This window comes from Octopus sinensis, linkage group LG1, assembly GCF_006345805.1.
Source record: "Octopus sinensis linkage group LG1, ASM634580v1, whole genome shotgun sequence".
Classification (NCBI taxonomy): Eukaryota; Metazoa; Mollusca; class Cephalopoda; order Octopoda; family Octopodidae; genus Octopus; species Octopus sinensis.
In genome coordinates, this window is record NC_042997.1 from 71,682,976 (window position 1) to 71,699,247 (window position 16,272).

Consider the following 16,272-nt stretch of genomic DNA (forward strand, 5'->3'; position numbering starts at 1 on the left):
CGTCGTCTCATTTATATTTGAGCATTTCTTTTGCAGTCCTATAAACCCTTTGTTTCTATGATAAGAGACAAATATTATTCTTGTTGTGTGTGTGTGTATATATATATATATATATATATATATATATATATATATATATATATATATAGAGAGAGAGAGAGAGAGAGAGATAGATAGATAGATAGATAGATAGATAGATAGATAGATAGATAGATAGATAGATAGATAGATAGATAGATGAGTTAAACGCAGGTGTTGTTCAAATTCTTTTACTTCCGACATATGTTTCGAAGACAACATTGGTATTATTCCAGAAGGAATAAAATGGTGTAAAACAATGCAATCTTCTCAGCAGGGAAAGAAAGAAACCAAACACACCAATAAGACATTTTGCGTTTAACTCCATTTATTTATTTATCTATATTATACAAAACATTTAATCTAAACCTGGAGTTTCTACCTTTATAAGTAGGCAGCTACATCCTTGGTACTTGTGTGAATTTTTGCTACTATTTATTTATATTTTCCGTGTTATTTGTAAACACTGGAAAAAACACAAATACATTTATATATATATATATATAATATATATATATATATATATATATATATATATATATATATATATATATATATTTGGTGATGCAAACAAAAACAGAACTCAAAACGTGTGTTTATGTATATTTCTATTAATATTAAGCAGAGGCAACAGTGTGTATGTATGTAACTATGAAAAGATGTACTTATGTATGTAGATATCTATACATACATACATACATACATACATATATGCATACACACACAAACACACACACACCCACACATACACACACACAGGGACACACACACATATATATATATATATATACTAGGGTGTTGCCCTTCATATGACGGGTAACTTTTAAGTATACTTTTACTACTGCGTATAATATACTTACATACATTTTAATTGAACTTGTATCAAATTTCTCGGTGTTTATACAGAATGATGAAATGAAAACTAATTTTCAAAAAATAATATTACCTTAAACTTAATGTGTGCGAGAGTGTGTGTGTGTGTGTGTATGTATGTATGTATGTGTGTATTTGAGCGTGTGTACGCAACTTTGTGTGAATACGCGTGCGTATGCATGCATACAGATATATCTGTATGAATGTATGTATGTGTGTGGAGTCTGTGTATTTATATATTTGTGTGTCCATACTCACACACACACACATGCAAGCAATCACGCATCCACGTATTTCTGAGCATGTATGTGATTATTCTCACTTTACCTAATACAAAAATATTTCTCTTTACATTTCACACTAATATGTTTTCATTCATGTTTATTCTTTTCTACAAAACTTGCCATTGCTTTACATTTTGAACTGCTGAATTATAAATTTCAGTCGAGGATTCTCGTGGTTATTGCACTATTTCCATTAGAAAAGCATATTACTGTACCTTCGGTATTCGAGTACTACTTTCTCCACCTTGTTCTGCATTTATATACTTACCCGTGTATATATATATATATATATTATATATATATATATATTATATATATATATATAATATATATATATATATATCTATATCTATATATAAATATGTATATATATATATACGTACACACACACACACACACACACACACACACACACACACACACACATATACGCACGCACGCACACACACACACACACCACACACACACACACAAACACCATTGATTTCGCGTCTATTATTGCTCCTAACAATATAGGCAACTTATCAGACCTGCTGACTGGAGGTACATAACCTCATTTGCCCCACCGTTCTCCCTCAACGTCAAAACCCTGCGTGGAAATGATCTACTTTTGATCAGTGGATAAGCATTTCACGCAATCCTATAGTTACGGATGATTATTTAATAGTCACAAATTAGAGGTCTCATTCAGCTAGAAAAAAAATGTTAAAAAGATTTTAATGAATGCCCCTAAAACCAACACATAGGCATGATACTCAAGTAGGGTTAACAGTGAATACCCAGTATGAGGTCGATGCAACTCCGAGGCCGTGGCAGCAGTTGCAACTACAACAATAGTAACACCATCAACGTGTCCAGCAGTAACAGCAGCAATGACAGGGATAGCAGGAGCAACACCAGAAGCACCAACAGCACTAGGTCACATGTACAGAAATATATTGAATCAACGGAGGGCCCTCTTAAGCAGTGAGTAACTAACCAGAAGTCCTCTTTTAGATCCCAGAGAGACGCAACGTTATATTTTTTCAAACAACATATGGTGTTTAAAAGGAGAGTGAACACCGTAGAAGATTAAATAGAAATACCTGGAACAGCTTAGACCATGCCGCAACGGAAGCAGACGATGCAACCTTTGTTTGTCTGAAAGGGCAAGGTTCCTAACAAAATTCGCTTGACCGGGGGTGGGGGAGGGAGTTCATAAATTCAAAAAGTGAAGTTTATTAGTCTGCGCTCTCATGAGAAAAATACTCATGTTGAAGTCATGGGCATCCCCGTTTACTAACTAGGGAACGGAAAACGTATATAAACTGAGTCCTTTTCAACCAACTTGAACCGTTCAAAGGGAGATAACGCCGTCTCACCCAGAAGGGTTTTCGCTCCGAGGGATTTCGTTTTAGGTATTTTTTCATCACCATACTGACCAAGACTTGTCCATTATTAAAGAGGTTATACCTCTAGCCAGCAGATCTGATGTGTCGCCCATGTTGCTAAACGCAATAATAGACCTATGATAACTTTCTGACCGGCTTTTACCAACGACTGCATAATATATATAAAATATATAATGCATATATATGATATGATATCATAAAATATTATATGATATTATATTATATAAAGGAACTTTATATAATATAATATAACATAATATAACATAACATGATAGGATCTTTTCCTTTTGAACGGCACTCTGTAACATAATTTCTAGGTAACTAAAAAGTTTTAAACTTCGCATACTGGTAGAATGTGTTTATAAAACATCATTTTCTCTTGGCTTTATTGAGAAAATTCTGTAGGTTGTAAAATATTTCGTCTAAAATTTCTTGCATTTCGGCAATTTTAACCAATCAATTACCTCCATTGACGTAAATAACATTCTGTGCATAATGAATATGTCCCCCCTTTAAGAAACAGATTGGGTTTATTTACATTTGTGAAGAAAAAAGATACCCTTCCCCCACCCCTAACCCTAACCCTAAACCAAATGCAATAGATCGATACTAGGGTTATAATTATGGGTGACAATTTCATACGACACCGCTACGGAAAATGGGATTTTTTTCTAGCGGTGTCAAATGAAAATGTCACCGATAATTATGGCCCTAGTATCGATCTATTGCATTTCAATCTATTTTAGATTTAGGGTTAGAGTTAGGGTTAGTTAGGGTTAGGGTTAGGGTTAGGGGTTGGGGAAGGGTATCTTTTTTTCTTCACAAATGTAAATAAACCCAATCTGTTTCTTTAAAGAGGGACATATTCATTATGCACAGAATGTTATTTACGTCAATGGAGGTAATTGATTGGTTAAAATTGCCGAAATGCAAGAAATTTTAGACGAAATATCTTACAACCTATAGAATTTTCTCAATAAAGCCAAGAGAAAATGATGTTTTATAAACACATTCTACCAGTATACGAAGTTTAAAACTTTTTAGTTACCTAGAAATTATGTTATAAAGTGCCGTTCAAAAGGAAAAGATTCACATGATATAATATATGTATGCATTTATATAAATGCATCTAATAAAGTTAATGCAGTGAACTAAAAACAATGTTTAACAAATTAAAATTACATCCGTCAGGAGCAGAAAATCTTCAAGGTTTATTACAGATATTTCCTGAATGAGCAAGGGAGTAAACTATGAAATTTGATTGATTAAAAATTAATATTTAATTGGAATGATGCCGTGGAGAATGAATTTGATATTTGGCAATATTTCGATCCAATTATTATGTCTCCCCAGCATTAAGTGTTAGCTGAGTTGGTCTAATTAGTTTTCCACAGCGTTACTTATTAGCCTATACTTAACTAGGTCTCAAAAGTTTGAAGTAAATTCAGAATTATCATTTGCAAGCCACTGTTTAAACAATGAATAAACACTACAACTAACGGGACGCAAAAGTTGCACTCATTTTGATCTGTTATAATGGACACACAACTACTACATGTTCTCCACAGTTTATAATGCATCCCCAACAAAAAAGCTTTTGCAACTCATTAGGTCACACACCACAAAGAAAACAAAATAAGACAAAAGAAACATGAGCTGATAAAATTATTATATATATACAATATACACACCCTAAAAAAAAGACCATAAAGTCTTTGAAGTTGTAACGGAAAATTCAACAAGGAGACATCATGGTCAAACTATTTCCTGATTATTGATACTATAATGACGTAAACACTGGAAATTTGAAGTTCCTGTGAATGAGAAACTATCTCAACATCGTTCCCATGCATCTCGCTTTCAATAAATACTTAAATAACAAACACCCACAGAAAGAATTTCATTTATAAGGGCAAGGAAGATCTTGAAACATTGCTAGAACAAAGCGTAAAGGTATAATTAGGAATTATGAAAAAATTAAAAGAGAAAATATATACATATACATATATACACACACACACATACATACATGCATTCCATACCTACACACATACATATACACACACATATACATACATATACACGCACATGTATATATATATATATAGATATACATATATATAAATATGTATACACGCACACACACACACATATACACACACGCGCACACGTACACACACATACGCACGCACACACGTACATAGACACATACTTGTGTAGGTGTATGGGTGTGTACGCGTGTATTTGTATGTATCAATTATTTTTAGCTCGCACATACAACTTGTCTTTAATTAAGATTCGAGTCTTTGAATTATAATCTTGCTCCCTGCCACGCAGCTATTCTCAACTATCAACTATCAACCAACAAACCATGTCACTTATGACCCTGAACGTAATTAGGGTCACATCAAAGGTTGTCCCTTTCTTTATTCGATGAAATAAGTATCCGTTATAAACAACAGAATGAGCCTATGGGAATATATTTTTGTTAAAGTGATAATAAATATTTAACAAAACAAGACACTCTCTGATGTGTTGACTGTTATTTGAGATAGGTGTCTGATAGTCTCCATGAGATTGGCTACTTTCATGTTGTGTCGAACAGGAATAACAAAAATACAAAACAAGCCTGAATCCCCTTCTTTCTTTTCTTACCCTTATCCCAATTTCTTTAACTACACACACACATATGCACACACACACACACACACACACACACACACACACACACACACACACACCACACACACACACACACACACACACACACACACATGTGCGTGTGTATTCATATATATATATATGCATATATGCATATGTGCATATATATGCATATATATATATATACGTATATACATACATACATACATACATACATACATACATACATACATACATACATACATACATATATATATATATATATATATATATATATATATATATATATATATATATATATATATATATATGTTGATATACGTGTATGTTCACACAGTGAATGCGCGTGGCTTAGTTATTGGGATATTCACAGCTCACAAGTTCGATTGCCAGCGACGTGTTGTGTCCTTGAGCAAGACACTTTATTTCACGTTCCTCCAGTCCACTCAGGTGGCAAAAAATGAGAAGTACCCGGCCTTGTCACATTCTGTGTCATCTGAATCTCTCTGAGAACTACGTTAAGGGTACACGTGTCTTGGAGTGCTCAGCCGCTTGCATGTTAATTTCACGAGAGGGCTGTTCCGTTGACCGGATCAGCTGGAACCCTTGGCGGCGTAACCGACAGAATGCCATGTACAAACAAATATACATACATACAAGCGTACATACTACACACATGCCTATATCTATATCTAAATATATGTGGAAAACATGTGGCTTAGTGGTTAGGGCTATCGGCACACGATCGTAAAGTCGTGAGTTCGATTCCCGACGGCGCGTTTTGTCCTTGAGCAAGACAATTTCACGTTGCTCCAGTCTACTCAGCTGGCAAAAATGAGTTGTACTTATATTTCGAAGGGTCAGCCCTGTCACATCCTGGTACGCATGTCTGTGGAGTGTTGAGCCACTTGCACGTTAATTGTGTTTTCTTTTACTTAGGAAGGAAAGCAGCGTTCACGACCTGTTACAGATCATCTTAGACTGGTGAAATGGAAAGAGGAGCTTATTCTCAAATCACAATTCAAACCATGATGTTTGCATTGGAGTTGATTCTGGTAAAGACACCCAGTGTGCGAAATGGTAGGGGTATACGGGCGACTGATTAAATATAACACCCAGATAGGTTATGGTGGGATTTGAATGCAGACAGCAAAGTGCCAGAACAAATACCGCAAGACATCCGGTCCAGCTTTCTGATTCCTCCATCAATTTATCAACTTATATTTTTATTTCTTTTTAAATTTTTTCTTTTGATGATATGCAAAGTTGGCCTAGACAGGATTTGAGCCCACAGCGCAGAATTATAACAAATAACACGAAACATTCTATTGTGAGTGTGTGTGTGAATGTTTGTATGTGTGTGAGTGTATTGTGTGCGCAGCTATATATATATATATATATATATATATATATATGTGTATGACTACTGTTACAACGAGAAAATGCATGCTTAAATGATAATTATAGAATGCTCAAAGTCGACCATGATAAATTGTTTTCGCAGTAACAAATGTTGTTTGTGTCGGATTTAATACAACACGAAATGATTTGCAAAGCGAATTTCCAAAACTGTCTGGCTCGGTTGGCCCTTGATTTAAACTCAATGATATTGAAAGTCATTCTAATCAATCAGGCGCCCATATGTACCTGTTAATTAATATGTATATATTTGAATGTAGGTATATGTGTATATATGTAAACTAGAAACTTTAAGTAAAACATTGTAGTTGAAATGAAATAAAATTTATTACAAACCAAAATACGGTGTATTCTATTTAATTAATAAAAATATATATCCAGCAAGACTTCTCCATTACAAAGAAACAAAAAAAAAAAAAACTAACACACACACACAGAGACGCATATATATATATATATATATATATATATATATATCAACATGTGGAACCGTTAATTCTGACACATGTTTTTCTCTCTACGTATTTTTTCTCAAACTCTCCATTTTTTCCGTCGAAGAGCATAGGGTCGTAACGTCAAACAAACACACCTGCTTGTTGTGTATGTAGCACAGTGGAGAAAGACACTAATTGTTCTGCCTGCAACAGCAAGGCCGAGCTGGTGGCTAACATCAAAGAGGTGTTCGAAGACCTTCCTAGAGACACTGTGAGGAACGCATGTGCCAGTTTGCGGAGCCGTCTTGACGCCATGTGAAAACTAAGAGTGGCTACTTTTAGTAAACTGTTATCTCCCGGCCATAATCTAGTTGATATCTTTAGATTTTTAAAAATACTTTTATTTTTTAATGGGATATTGTATTTTCTTTTCCTATTATACATACTGTCAAATTTAACCCAAGCACCCTGTACATGAAACTACGCTGATCGATTTTTGAAGTGAAAACACGAGCAAAAAGGAACGTATTCTGGATTATATTTCTGGAAATTGAGACTGCATGGATAATGGAGTCAGGTAGGCGTATTGAGATTTTTTAAAGTATTACACAGTTGGCCAATTCAGAAGAGGCAAAAGAATTGAAAATATGAAGCAGAGAATGGGGAAAAGATAAAACGCTTCAGTGACAAAATTTTCAAGTTTTACTGAAAGTATTTTCTAGCCAGTTTTAGGATGCAGTTTAGGTGTATTGTATATGAGGTCATCATGCAAATTAATCAGAGATTTTGAAACCTAGAATTTGCTTCGTTCACTAGTGGAGAGAGTGGTGTTATATTTGTATTTTCTTAATAATATAAGGAATGATTATGTTTTGGTGCTGTTGAATGAGATCGATCTTTCATGTTACCATTAAATGAAATAAGGTACAAGATGCTTCTTTGATTTATGTGTACTTGTAATCGTGTTAGATTACTCTAGAAAAAGGATTTTCCAGTCCCCTAACGTACCTCGGACACGTTGAAAGGATAGGCTGAATAACTGTGTGTAGAGCTTTGGTTAAAATTTATCCATGGGTCACGATAACATTGCTACATTAAGGAAATTATCTCTGGAAATTATCCCTAAAGCAAAGAATGAAACAACGAACCTACAGAACATCTGAGATAACTAGTTTTCCTTGTCGAGAATCTTCACTTATGATCAACAGCACTCATAGTCTTCACTATTCCTCTATGGGAGCAGGTGGTGATATATTTTGTGTCAACGACTGACTTAATTCTTTAAATGCCAGAAAGAGATCGGTGGTGAAGATAGAATGCCCTTCCTATATAACGCAGCACTGAATTATGATGCTGTCTGAATTTGTCTATCGCTATTACCAGATCTGAAATTTTGGCAGTTATTGGCAAGTTGCCTTAGCACCAAGAAATAGTTTGTTCATTGCTTGAAGGCACAAACTGTCTGTGCGTTATATCTGTCGTTGTACTATTCTATTAGTATAGCTTCGAAGAGTCACCCTGTTTGAAGCCCTTGATGGAATTTTAGATAAATTAGTTGTGTTATCAACAGGAATTCTTCCCTCTAGTTTTGTTTTATGCTATGTAACGTAATGTAATCCAATGGTTCTTCCTTCTAACTGCACGGTACATACATGCATGAATATATACCATTGATCAAGCTCAAGAACTGCTACATAAAGTCGAATTCTCTGACAGGAAAATTGGTCTACTCATAAATGTTACCATAATAGAGTACCTGTCCCTAAACCAAGAAGATAGAAATCTCGTCACACTGGATGGCGGAATACTACATCGAGTTAATGATTTTTCTATATTTAGGTTGTTGGATATTGATGTTAGAATTACCAAAGCCTGGGCTGCAACGAACAGAATGGAAAAGATATGGAAGTCGGATCTATTCAGAAAAATCATAAATATCATTCTTCAGAACGTCTGCTGAGTCAGTAGTTGTATGTACCAGGTACATGGGCCCTGACAAAATCATTTGACGAGAAATAAGATGGTTTACACACTGCAATACTTAGGGTTGTATAAAACATAAAGTGGCCTCAAAGTATTACAAATGAAAATTTATATGGAAATTTGTCCAAGATAACAACTACAGTTGCTCAAAGAGGGTTACAATTTGCAGGACAAGCAGGCAGTTATGCACATGCTAATATTGAGGGAACCAACGCACAGAAGACACAGCCGAGGAAGACCTGCTTGAACATTCATCGATCCAAATCTCAGTAAGGAGCAGTTGCCAGGAGCAATGGAAAATAGTGAGTTATGGAGAGACTTTGTCAGGCATGTTTGACCTTATATGTATATATCGACTGTCGATATATATATATATATATATAAGTATACATACATACATACATACATACATACATACATACACACATACATATAAAAATACACTTTTTCACGGAAAACCTAAATTTATCTTTTTTTCAGATATACTCTCATAAGATTATCTTACATTTTGTCTAATTCCATTGCTTTGTAGTGCTTCTACAAATACACGAACACTCGCATACATGCGTAACAAATATGTGTACTCATTATCACTGTGCAAATATGAACTCACATATACTCATTATTTCTATCGTCCATACCAATGTGTATGATATTAATACTTACCTCTGACCATTTCCCAGTTACCCAGCTTGGTGGACAGTCGTGAGTATTACATTTTTGTTTCCGTGGAGGTCGCACTAGGTGCTCACAACGTTTCTTCGGAATACGCCGAAATCTTTTCTCTGAAACCATCTCACGGCACCGAACTTTCCGCGTTTGACGCCCACCTCCGCACTTAGCAGTGCACGTTCTCCATTTTTCCGGTACCCAGCTGCAAAAATATTAAAATTATTATTGTCATTAACAACATCTTAGAAAGAGTTGGACAGCGAAGATAGATTCAGTGAAGTTCTGATCAATTTGGATCAGTCGAAAGTTTTTGTTTGAGTTGACCATCGTCACTTAGAAGTCATCCTGAAAGCAGTTATCTTCTGACTCTTTTTCAAAAGCTGAATCGCTGCAATTCCCAATGATATATTTTCGGTGGTCAAATTAAACGGCCACCTATCGGAACATTCTGCATTACACTCTCGGTCCAACAGAGTCGCACCATCTTACCACTTCTGTTCGTCACTCCCACAGAAGTTGGAACAATTGAAGCGCTATACTTTCTAATTGGGGTTCAGGAGGGAAGTGACATCAAATGTGTCCGATACCGCAATGGCATCGGACGCTACCGAATTGTCTTTGACAAGAATATCTTTAACAAGAATATCTTGTCATCTAGTGTTGATCTCCTTATTTGTGTGTCAGCAAACTCTTGATTCATTTAACTATAACCAGGCCTCCAATAGTCAAATGAAATTTCAACCGGAATAGATGACTGTGAAGTCTAAAAGTAGTGATAGTTTTTTCTGATGCTTCGTGTGACATAAGAATTGACATAAATTATTCTTGCTTAAAAGTTCAAGATATTGAATGAAGTGAGTCAACATAGCACTACATCTTAATCAAGTAAATAATCCCAACTATTATAATCTTGAAATCCTCGCATTATCTGTAGACGAGTGACCGATGGTTCGTAACTTATAACCAGCATTAAGTGTACAACAGACTTAACGTGTAACAACTGAATCCACCTAATTTGAGGCATATATTCCAAATGGTATAATCACTGCAACAAGTAGCAGTGCATTTTGGAATTGATGACTTGTTGGCTTGTAGTACTGACTGAGTTTGGTTTCTCCAACAAGAACGGCCACCCGTAAAATATAAGTGTCTTATCTGAAAGAGAGGGAATCTTTAATGTGTTCTAGAAATAACTCTTTTCTTTCTCCCACCAGTCTTAGAAGTCCTGAAAAAGGTCACAGGTGCTGGTTTTATTCTTCTGACTAATAAAAATTTGTGAAACGTTAAAAAAAAATGTGAGATACGCACCGAACTAAAGATCCTTGCAATTCAGTAAAAGTATAGTTTAAAAATGATGTCGTGAAACCCTACAAGGTGTTACTTTTCATTTATTTCTTCACAGAATAATCACTGGATCCTCTTTTAAAATATTATGCAATTCAACCACACACTCTTCCAAATTCAAGAAATTTTGTTGAATGTTTCTAAATCGACTAGTCAAGTAAGAAGCTGAATTAACAGGGAGACGATGGGAATATTGTTTCCCCATAAGATCTGAGTGCAATATTTAACGAGACGTTTGAAAAGAAGATCTATATACAATGAGATAAAACGCAAATAATGTTTCCAATGCACACAATAAAGAGCAGAAAAAGTCAGATCCGATGATTTATCATACTATCCGGTTTACTTTCTCTTGGCCTTGATTTCAAGTACCATTAATTTAATGTTTGGCTATCTTCCCCCCGAAGTCAATAAAAGAAGAGATACATTCAAATTGATTTACTACACTCTACAACAACCAGACCCTGCATTTTAGAAACAAAATAATTTTAATTGAAACATAAAAAAAGGATGTAATCATAACAATGCTTATTTACCTTGGTGGGCACGCCTTTTGTTTGCAAGCAACTGTTCCGGTTTGGGGCTTGTCAGACATATCACAATATGAGATGTTAACTTCTTTGTCTTGGTTTAACAAACATATAGCTTCAATTTCTTTGGTGCCTATTAAAGAAAATACGAACGCATATACGTGTTTTAATTTATAGAGAAACACACACACACACACACGCACACACACGCACACACACACACGCACACACACACACACACACACACACACAAACACACACACACATACATAAAAACATATAGTAATTTTAAAATATTTACCATGATAAACTTCTAATGAGTTTTTGCCGATATGAATATTAAAATACTAAGATATTAGAATTTCTCAAGAGGTAGCTTTTTTCATATACTACATTGGTCACTTTATTTTATTTTTGACACTAGTTTTATTGGAGGCATGTGAATCAGAATACAAGTAAAATATCCAAAGGTCGAAATCACAACTTCATTTTTATTCCTGCTTTAAAACCACTCAACTCACACCGACGATGCTTCTCTAAAAAAATACATAAGACCATTTCTTTCTCTGACTATTTTACACACACACATACACACATCCGACGCAACCACATCAAATTTAAGTCCCTTTCTGTTCAGTTCTGGACACTGTGATCTAACTGCTCGCTGGTCACATCATGCGTTTTATGAGCGCAAGAATAGTTGTATGGTAAAGTTTGGTCCCATTTCACAGCACACAGGGCAAGTATCTTCTACCATGATACCGGGTTGACCAAAGCCACATGAATGAAGATTAATAGACAGAATTTGTGCCGATTTCTGTCGGAGACCCGTTCAGGTTCTGGGCGGTAAATTCTATCCACCACCACTTTAACATCATCAACTAGTCTTTTGGATACCTTTAGCGGAGTTCACTCTGAAGTAAACTTTCAGACCATGTCACTGGTCTGAGGACAGCTTTCTCCTCCCCGCAATCAGTTTTGAAGACACAGAAATATGTCAAGGACGCAGCTTTTCTTTCTCTGACTAAAATATCACACACACACACACACACACACACACACACACACACACACACACACACACACACACACATCTGACGCAACCAAATTTGATCTTTACTTAGTGGAATAACCTATTGCCTTATAGGAGCAACACTAAATACTTTGTTTCCCTTGAAGTGTAAGTAGAAGTTAGCCTAGCATAGTCCATCTAATTCAAAGTTGCACCAGGCATGAGTAGGATACTCTTAAAATCATAACCGACCAACCTATCAAGGCAGCAACAGGACTGAGAGACTGTCGAAAATTTCGTTACCTTGTAGTTTTATGTTCACTACTCCTTGTGAGTTTAGTTTGGTGACTTATAAAGCTGTGTACAGCTGGCTTTCTACAGGAAGACAATGCCTTTAGTATTTCTCGCATAGATTAAACGGGTTAGAATTGTTTTTAAATCTATGTGTGTGCGTGTGTTTGTGTATCACTATGTGTATGAGTGTGACGTGTGTGCATGTTTGTATGTATGTGAGTGTGAGCTTGTGTGTGCAGGGATGTATTTCTGACGGCATCGCCAACTTTATCATTTCAGTGTTTACTTTCTGCCTGCCGCAAATTCCCGTAAATTTCGCAATAAATCTAACTTTAATAAAACAATTTTTCCTAGTTTAACCCAAGGGTAGATATTTAGGTTAACAATTTGTGTATTTTTTCTTTATTTTTCTTACTTTTTTTTTGTCTATGCATCTTTTGTAAATTTGAAATTGATTCCTTATATAAGTAATATTCTAGAAACGTGAGTTCAAATTCCGCCGAGGCCGACTTTGCCTTTTATTCTTTCGGATAAGTATCAGTTGAGTTCTGGATTCGACGTAATCGTTTTACTCTCTGCCCTGAAATTGCTGGCCTTGTACCAAAACTTAAAATCAATATTCCAGAATTGTGAAAGTAGGACTACACATAATTAAATCGACTTCAGTACGTATTTGCCATTTATTTCATGGAATTTAGAAAGAGAAAAAGTGTTTTAAATCTGGCAGATATTTCAAATAAATAAATAAATAACGAAATATTCTTTTCTACTCTAGGCACAAGGCCCGAAATTTTGGTGGAGGGGGCCAACCGATTAGATCGACCCCAGTTCGCAACCGTTACTTAATTTATCGACCCCGAAAGGATGAAAAGCAAAGTCGACCTCGGCGGAATTTAAACTCAGAACGTAAAGACAGATGCATTTGACTCAGTTGAATGAAACTAAATACTGTAAGGCATTTAGTTCGTCACTCTACCGTATATCTAACACTTTAATATATTGTTTCTAACATAAGTAGAAAATCACACATTTGAGGAGATGGAGCAAACGATTATATCGAAGCCAATGATTGGGTATTCCTTACATTAACGACCCTGAAAGGATGAAAGGTAAAAATCGATCTCGGATAAATTTGAACTCAAAACATAAGGTAACCTAATTACCATAAATGACTTATTCCGACGGTCCATCTATTCTACCTCCTTACCGTCGTTGGAACCTTGAAATAGGCTAAAGTGTGAGATTACCAAAAATAAATAAATAAATAACGAAATATTCTTTTCTACTCTAGGCACAAGGCCCGAAATTTTGGTGGAGGGGGCCAACCGATTAGATCGACCTCAGTTCGCAACCGTTACTTAATTTATCGACCCCGAAAGGATGAAAAGCAAAGTCGACCTCGGCGGAATTTAAACTCAGAACTTAAAGGCAGACGAAATACCGCTAAGCGTTTCGCCCTGTGTGCTAATGTTTCTGGTAGCTTGCCGCTTAAAGAAAATGAAAATATTCTTTTCAACTCTAGGTACAAGGCCCGAAATTTTGGAGGGAGGGTGCCAGTCGATTAGATCGACCTCAGTACTCAACTGGTACTTAATTTATCGACCCCGAAAGGATGAAAGGCAAAGTCATTCTCGCCGGAATAATGAAAATATTGAAAGAGACACCAGACGAGAAAATATAAAACAGAAATCAAACGTAATTAGAATTTTTAATAATAAACTACAATTTATTATGAATTAAAATTTTAATTTACACCTTTTTATTTTTTAAGGTTAAAACTCTGGCTTCGAATATTTCGGTTTTAATTTTGAATTTTGAAAATGAAAAACTATTTTCGATCCCTACCACAACCAAAATTTCAGAGTATGAAAGTTTTATGACAATGAAATATCAATCCGATTCAAAATTATTTATAAATAAATAAGAATAAATAAAACCTTGAACCAAAATACCTACTCCTTATTATAGTTATCATACATCTGTTATACGCTGCAAACATTATTTGATTTTTCTTAATGTTATATATTCCCAGCTATTTGGAATTGTTTTGAAAAGAAGCTCTATTGGTATTTTTGTCCATTGTACATGTGTATATTTCTTTTTTGTTCTCTTTGTTGTTGCTCGTTACAGATAACAATCTCAGTCATCCAGCCTATTGTTAACAGGAATCTTAGCTGTTCATCAGGATAAACAGGCGTAGCAACGTGTGGAAATACGAACGCTTATATCTTTTATTCATTCGTTGTAGAAATATGTTATATACATTTATATAAGAATAAAACTTATATATAAAGCCATGTACATTTATGGTTCGAGGATAGTTGCGTACTGGACATTTGCGTCCTGGACAACTGCGTACCAGACAATTGCGTACCAGACAAATGCGTCCCTGGACAGTTGTGACCCTGTATTATTTTGAAATTTTATTTATCTTTTTCCAGGTGTATTTTTTGTTTATTTGGAACAGTTGCTTATCGAAGCAAATTGTAAATAAACACATTTAATAACTCTAAACAAGAGAATAGGTAATAATAAATATTTAAAGAAGGAATAAAAGAAATGAAAAAGTTTAAAATTTACAAGCTTATTTTTGTTTAAAAAAAGGAAAACAGATTAGCAATATTAAAAAAATATTTTGAGATTCAAAAATTACTGTAGTTTCACATGTAAATCAAAAGGTGTGAATGTTGTTCTTTTCAAGAAATTTATCTTGTTTTCAGGAGTATACTTATCTAATAACGCCATGATTCTCTTAGTTGCAGTTTTTTTCGCCGCACTTGAGTTCCTCTTTGAAAGTCTATTTTTTTTCTTTAAGGCAATAGCCTCCTCCCTTTTCAGTGTCTCAATTAATTTCAAATAAAGGAAATAATGGTTTCTTGCTTGGCCAATGTATGTCACTTCAAAACAAGCGGTAAATTCTGGAGGCAAATCGCAATCATCAGACAAGTCAATAAAACCGTCAACAACGTCAATTAAAGGAAGAAATGACAACGCAGAAAAACATCTAATATTCAAATTGGACATGTCATCTTCTCTATACCGTTGTCTTAATCGTAGGTCAAAGATTTTCTTAACATAAGATTTAGATAAATGAAAGAGACATGAACTTATTGTTACTTCAGGAAACTTTTCTATAAAACCTTTCTGAGCTCCTATTTCAAAGTCTGTCAACAACAATTTTGGATTAAGTTGCGATTTGAGTTGCAACAAATATGTGAATTTACGAACATATGTTTCCATTGTCTTACCTGGAAAAAGGACAAAATCTCTGGGAATACTAAATGTACATTCTTGAAT

General features: G+C 34.9%; 1 protein-coding gene across 1 annotated transcript in view; it reads right to left on the reverse strand.

Moving 5' to 3' along the window:
• The window catches only part of LOC115213637 (A disintegrin and metalloproteinase with thrombospondin motifs 16), a 408,361-nt gene that overhangs the window by 13,557 nt on the left and 378,532 nt on the right, over positions 1–16,272 (reverse strand). Inside the window, exons 19-20 of the mRNA XM_029782588.2 lie at positions 11,676–11,802; positions 9,790–9,997 (exon numbers count right to left, since the gene is read on the reverse strand). Of these exons, the coding sequence (XP_029638448.1) occupies positions 9,790–9,997; positions 11,676–11,802 (335 nt within the window). The remainder of the gene's footprint in view (positions 1–9,789; positions 9,998–11,675; positions 11,803–16,272) is intronic.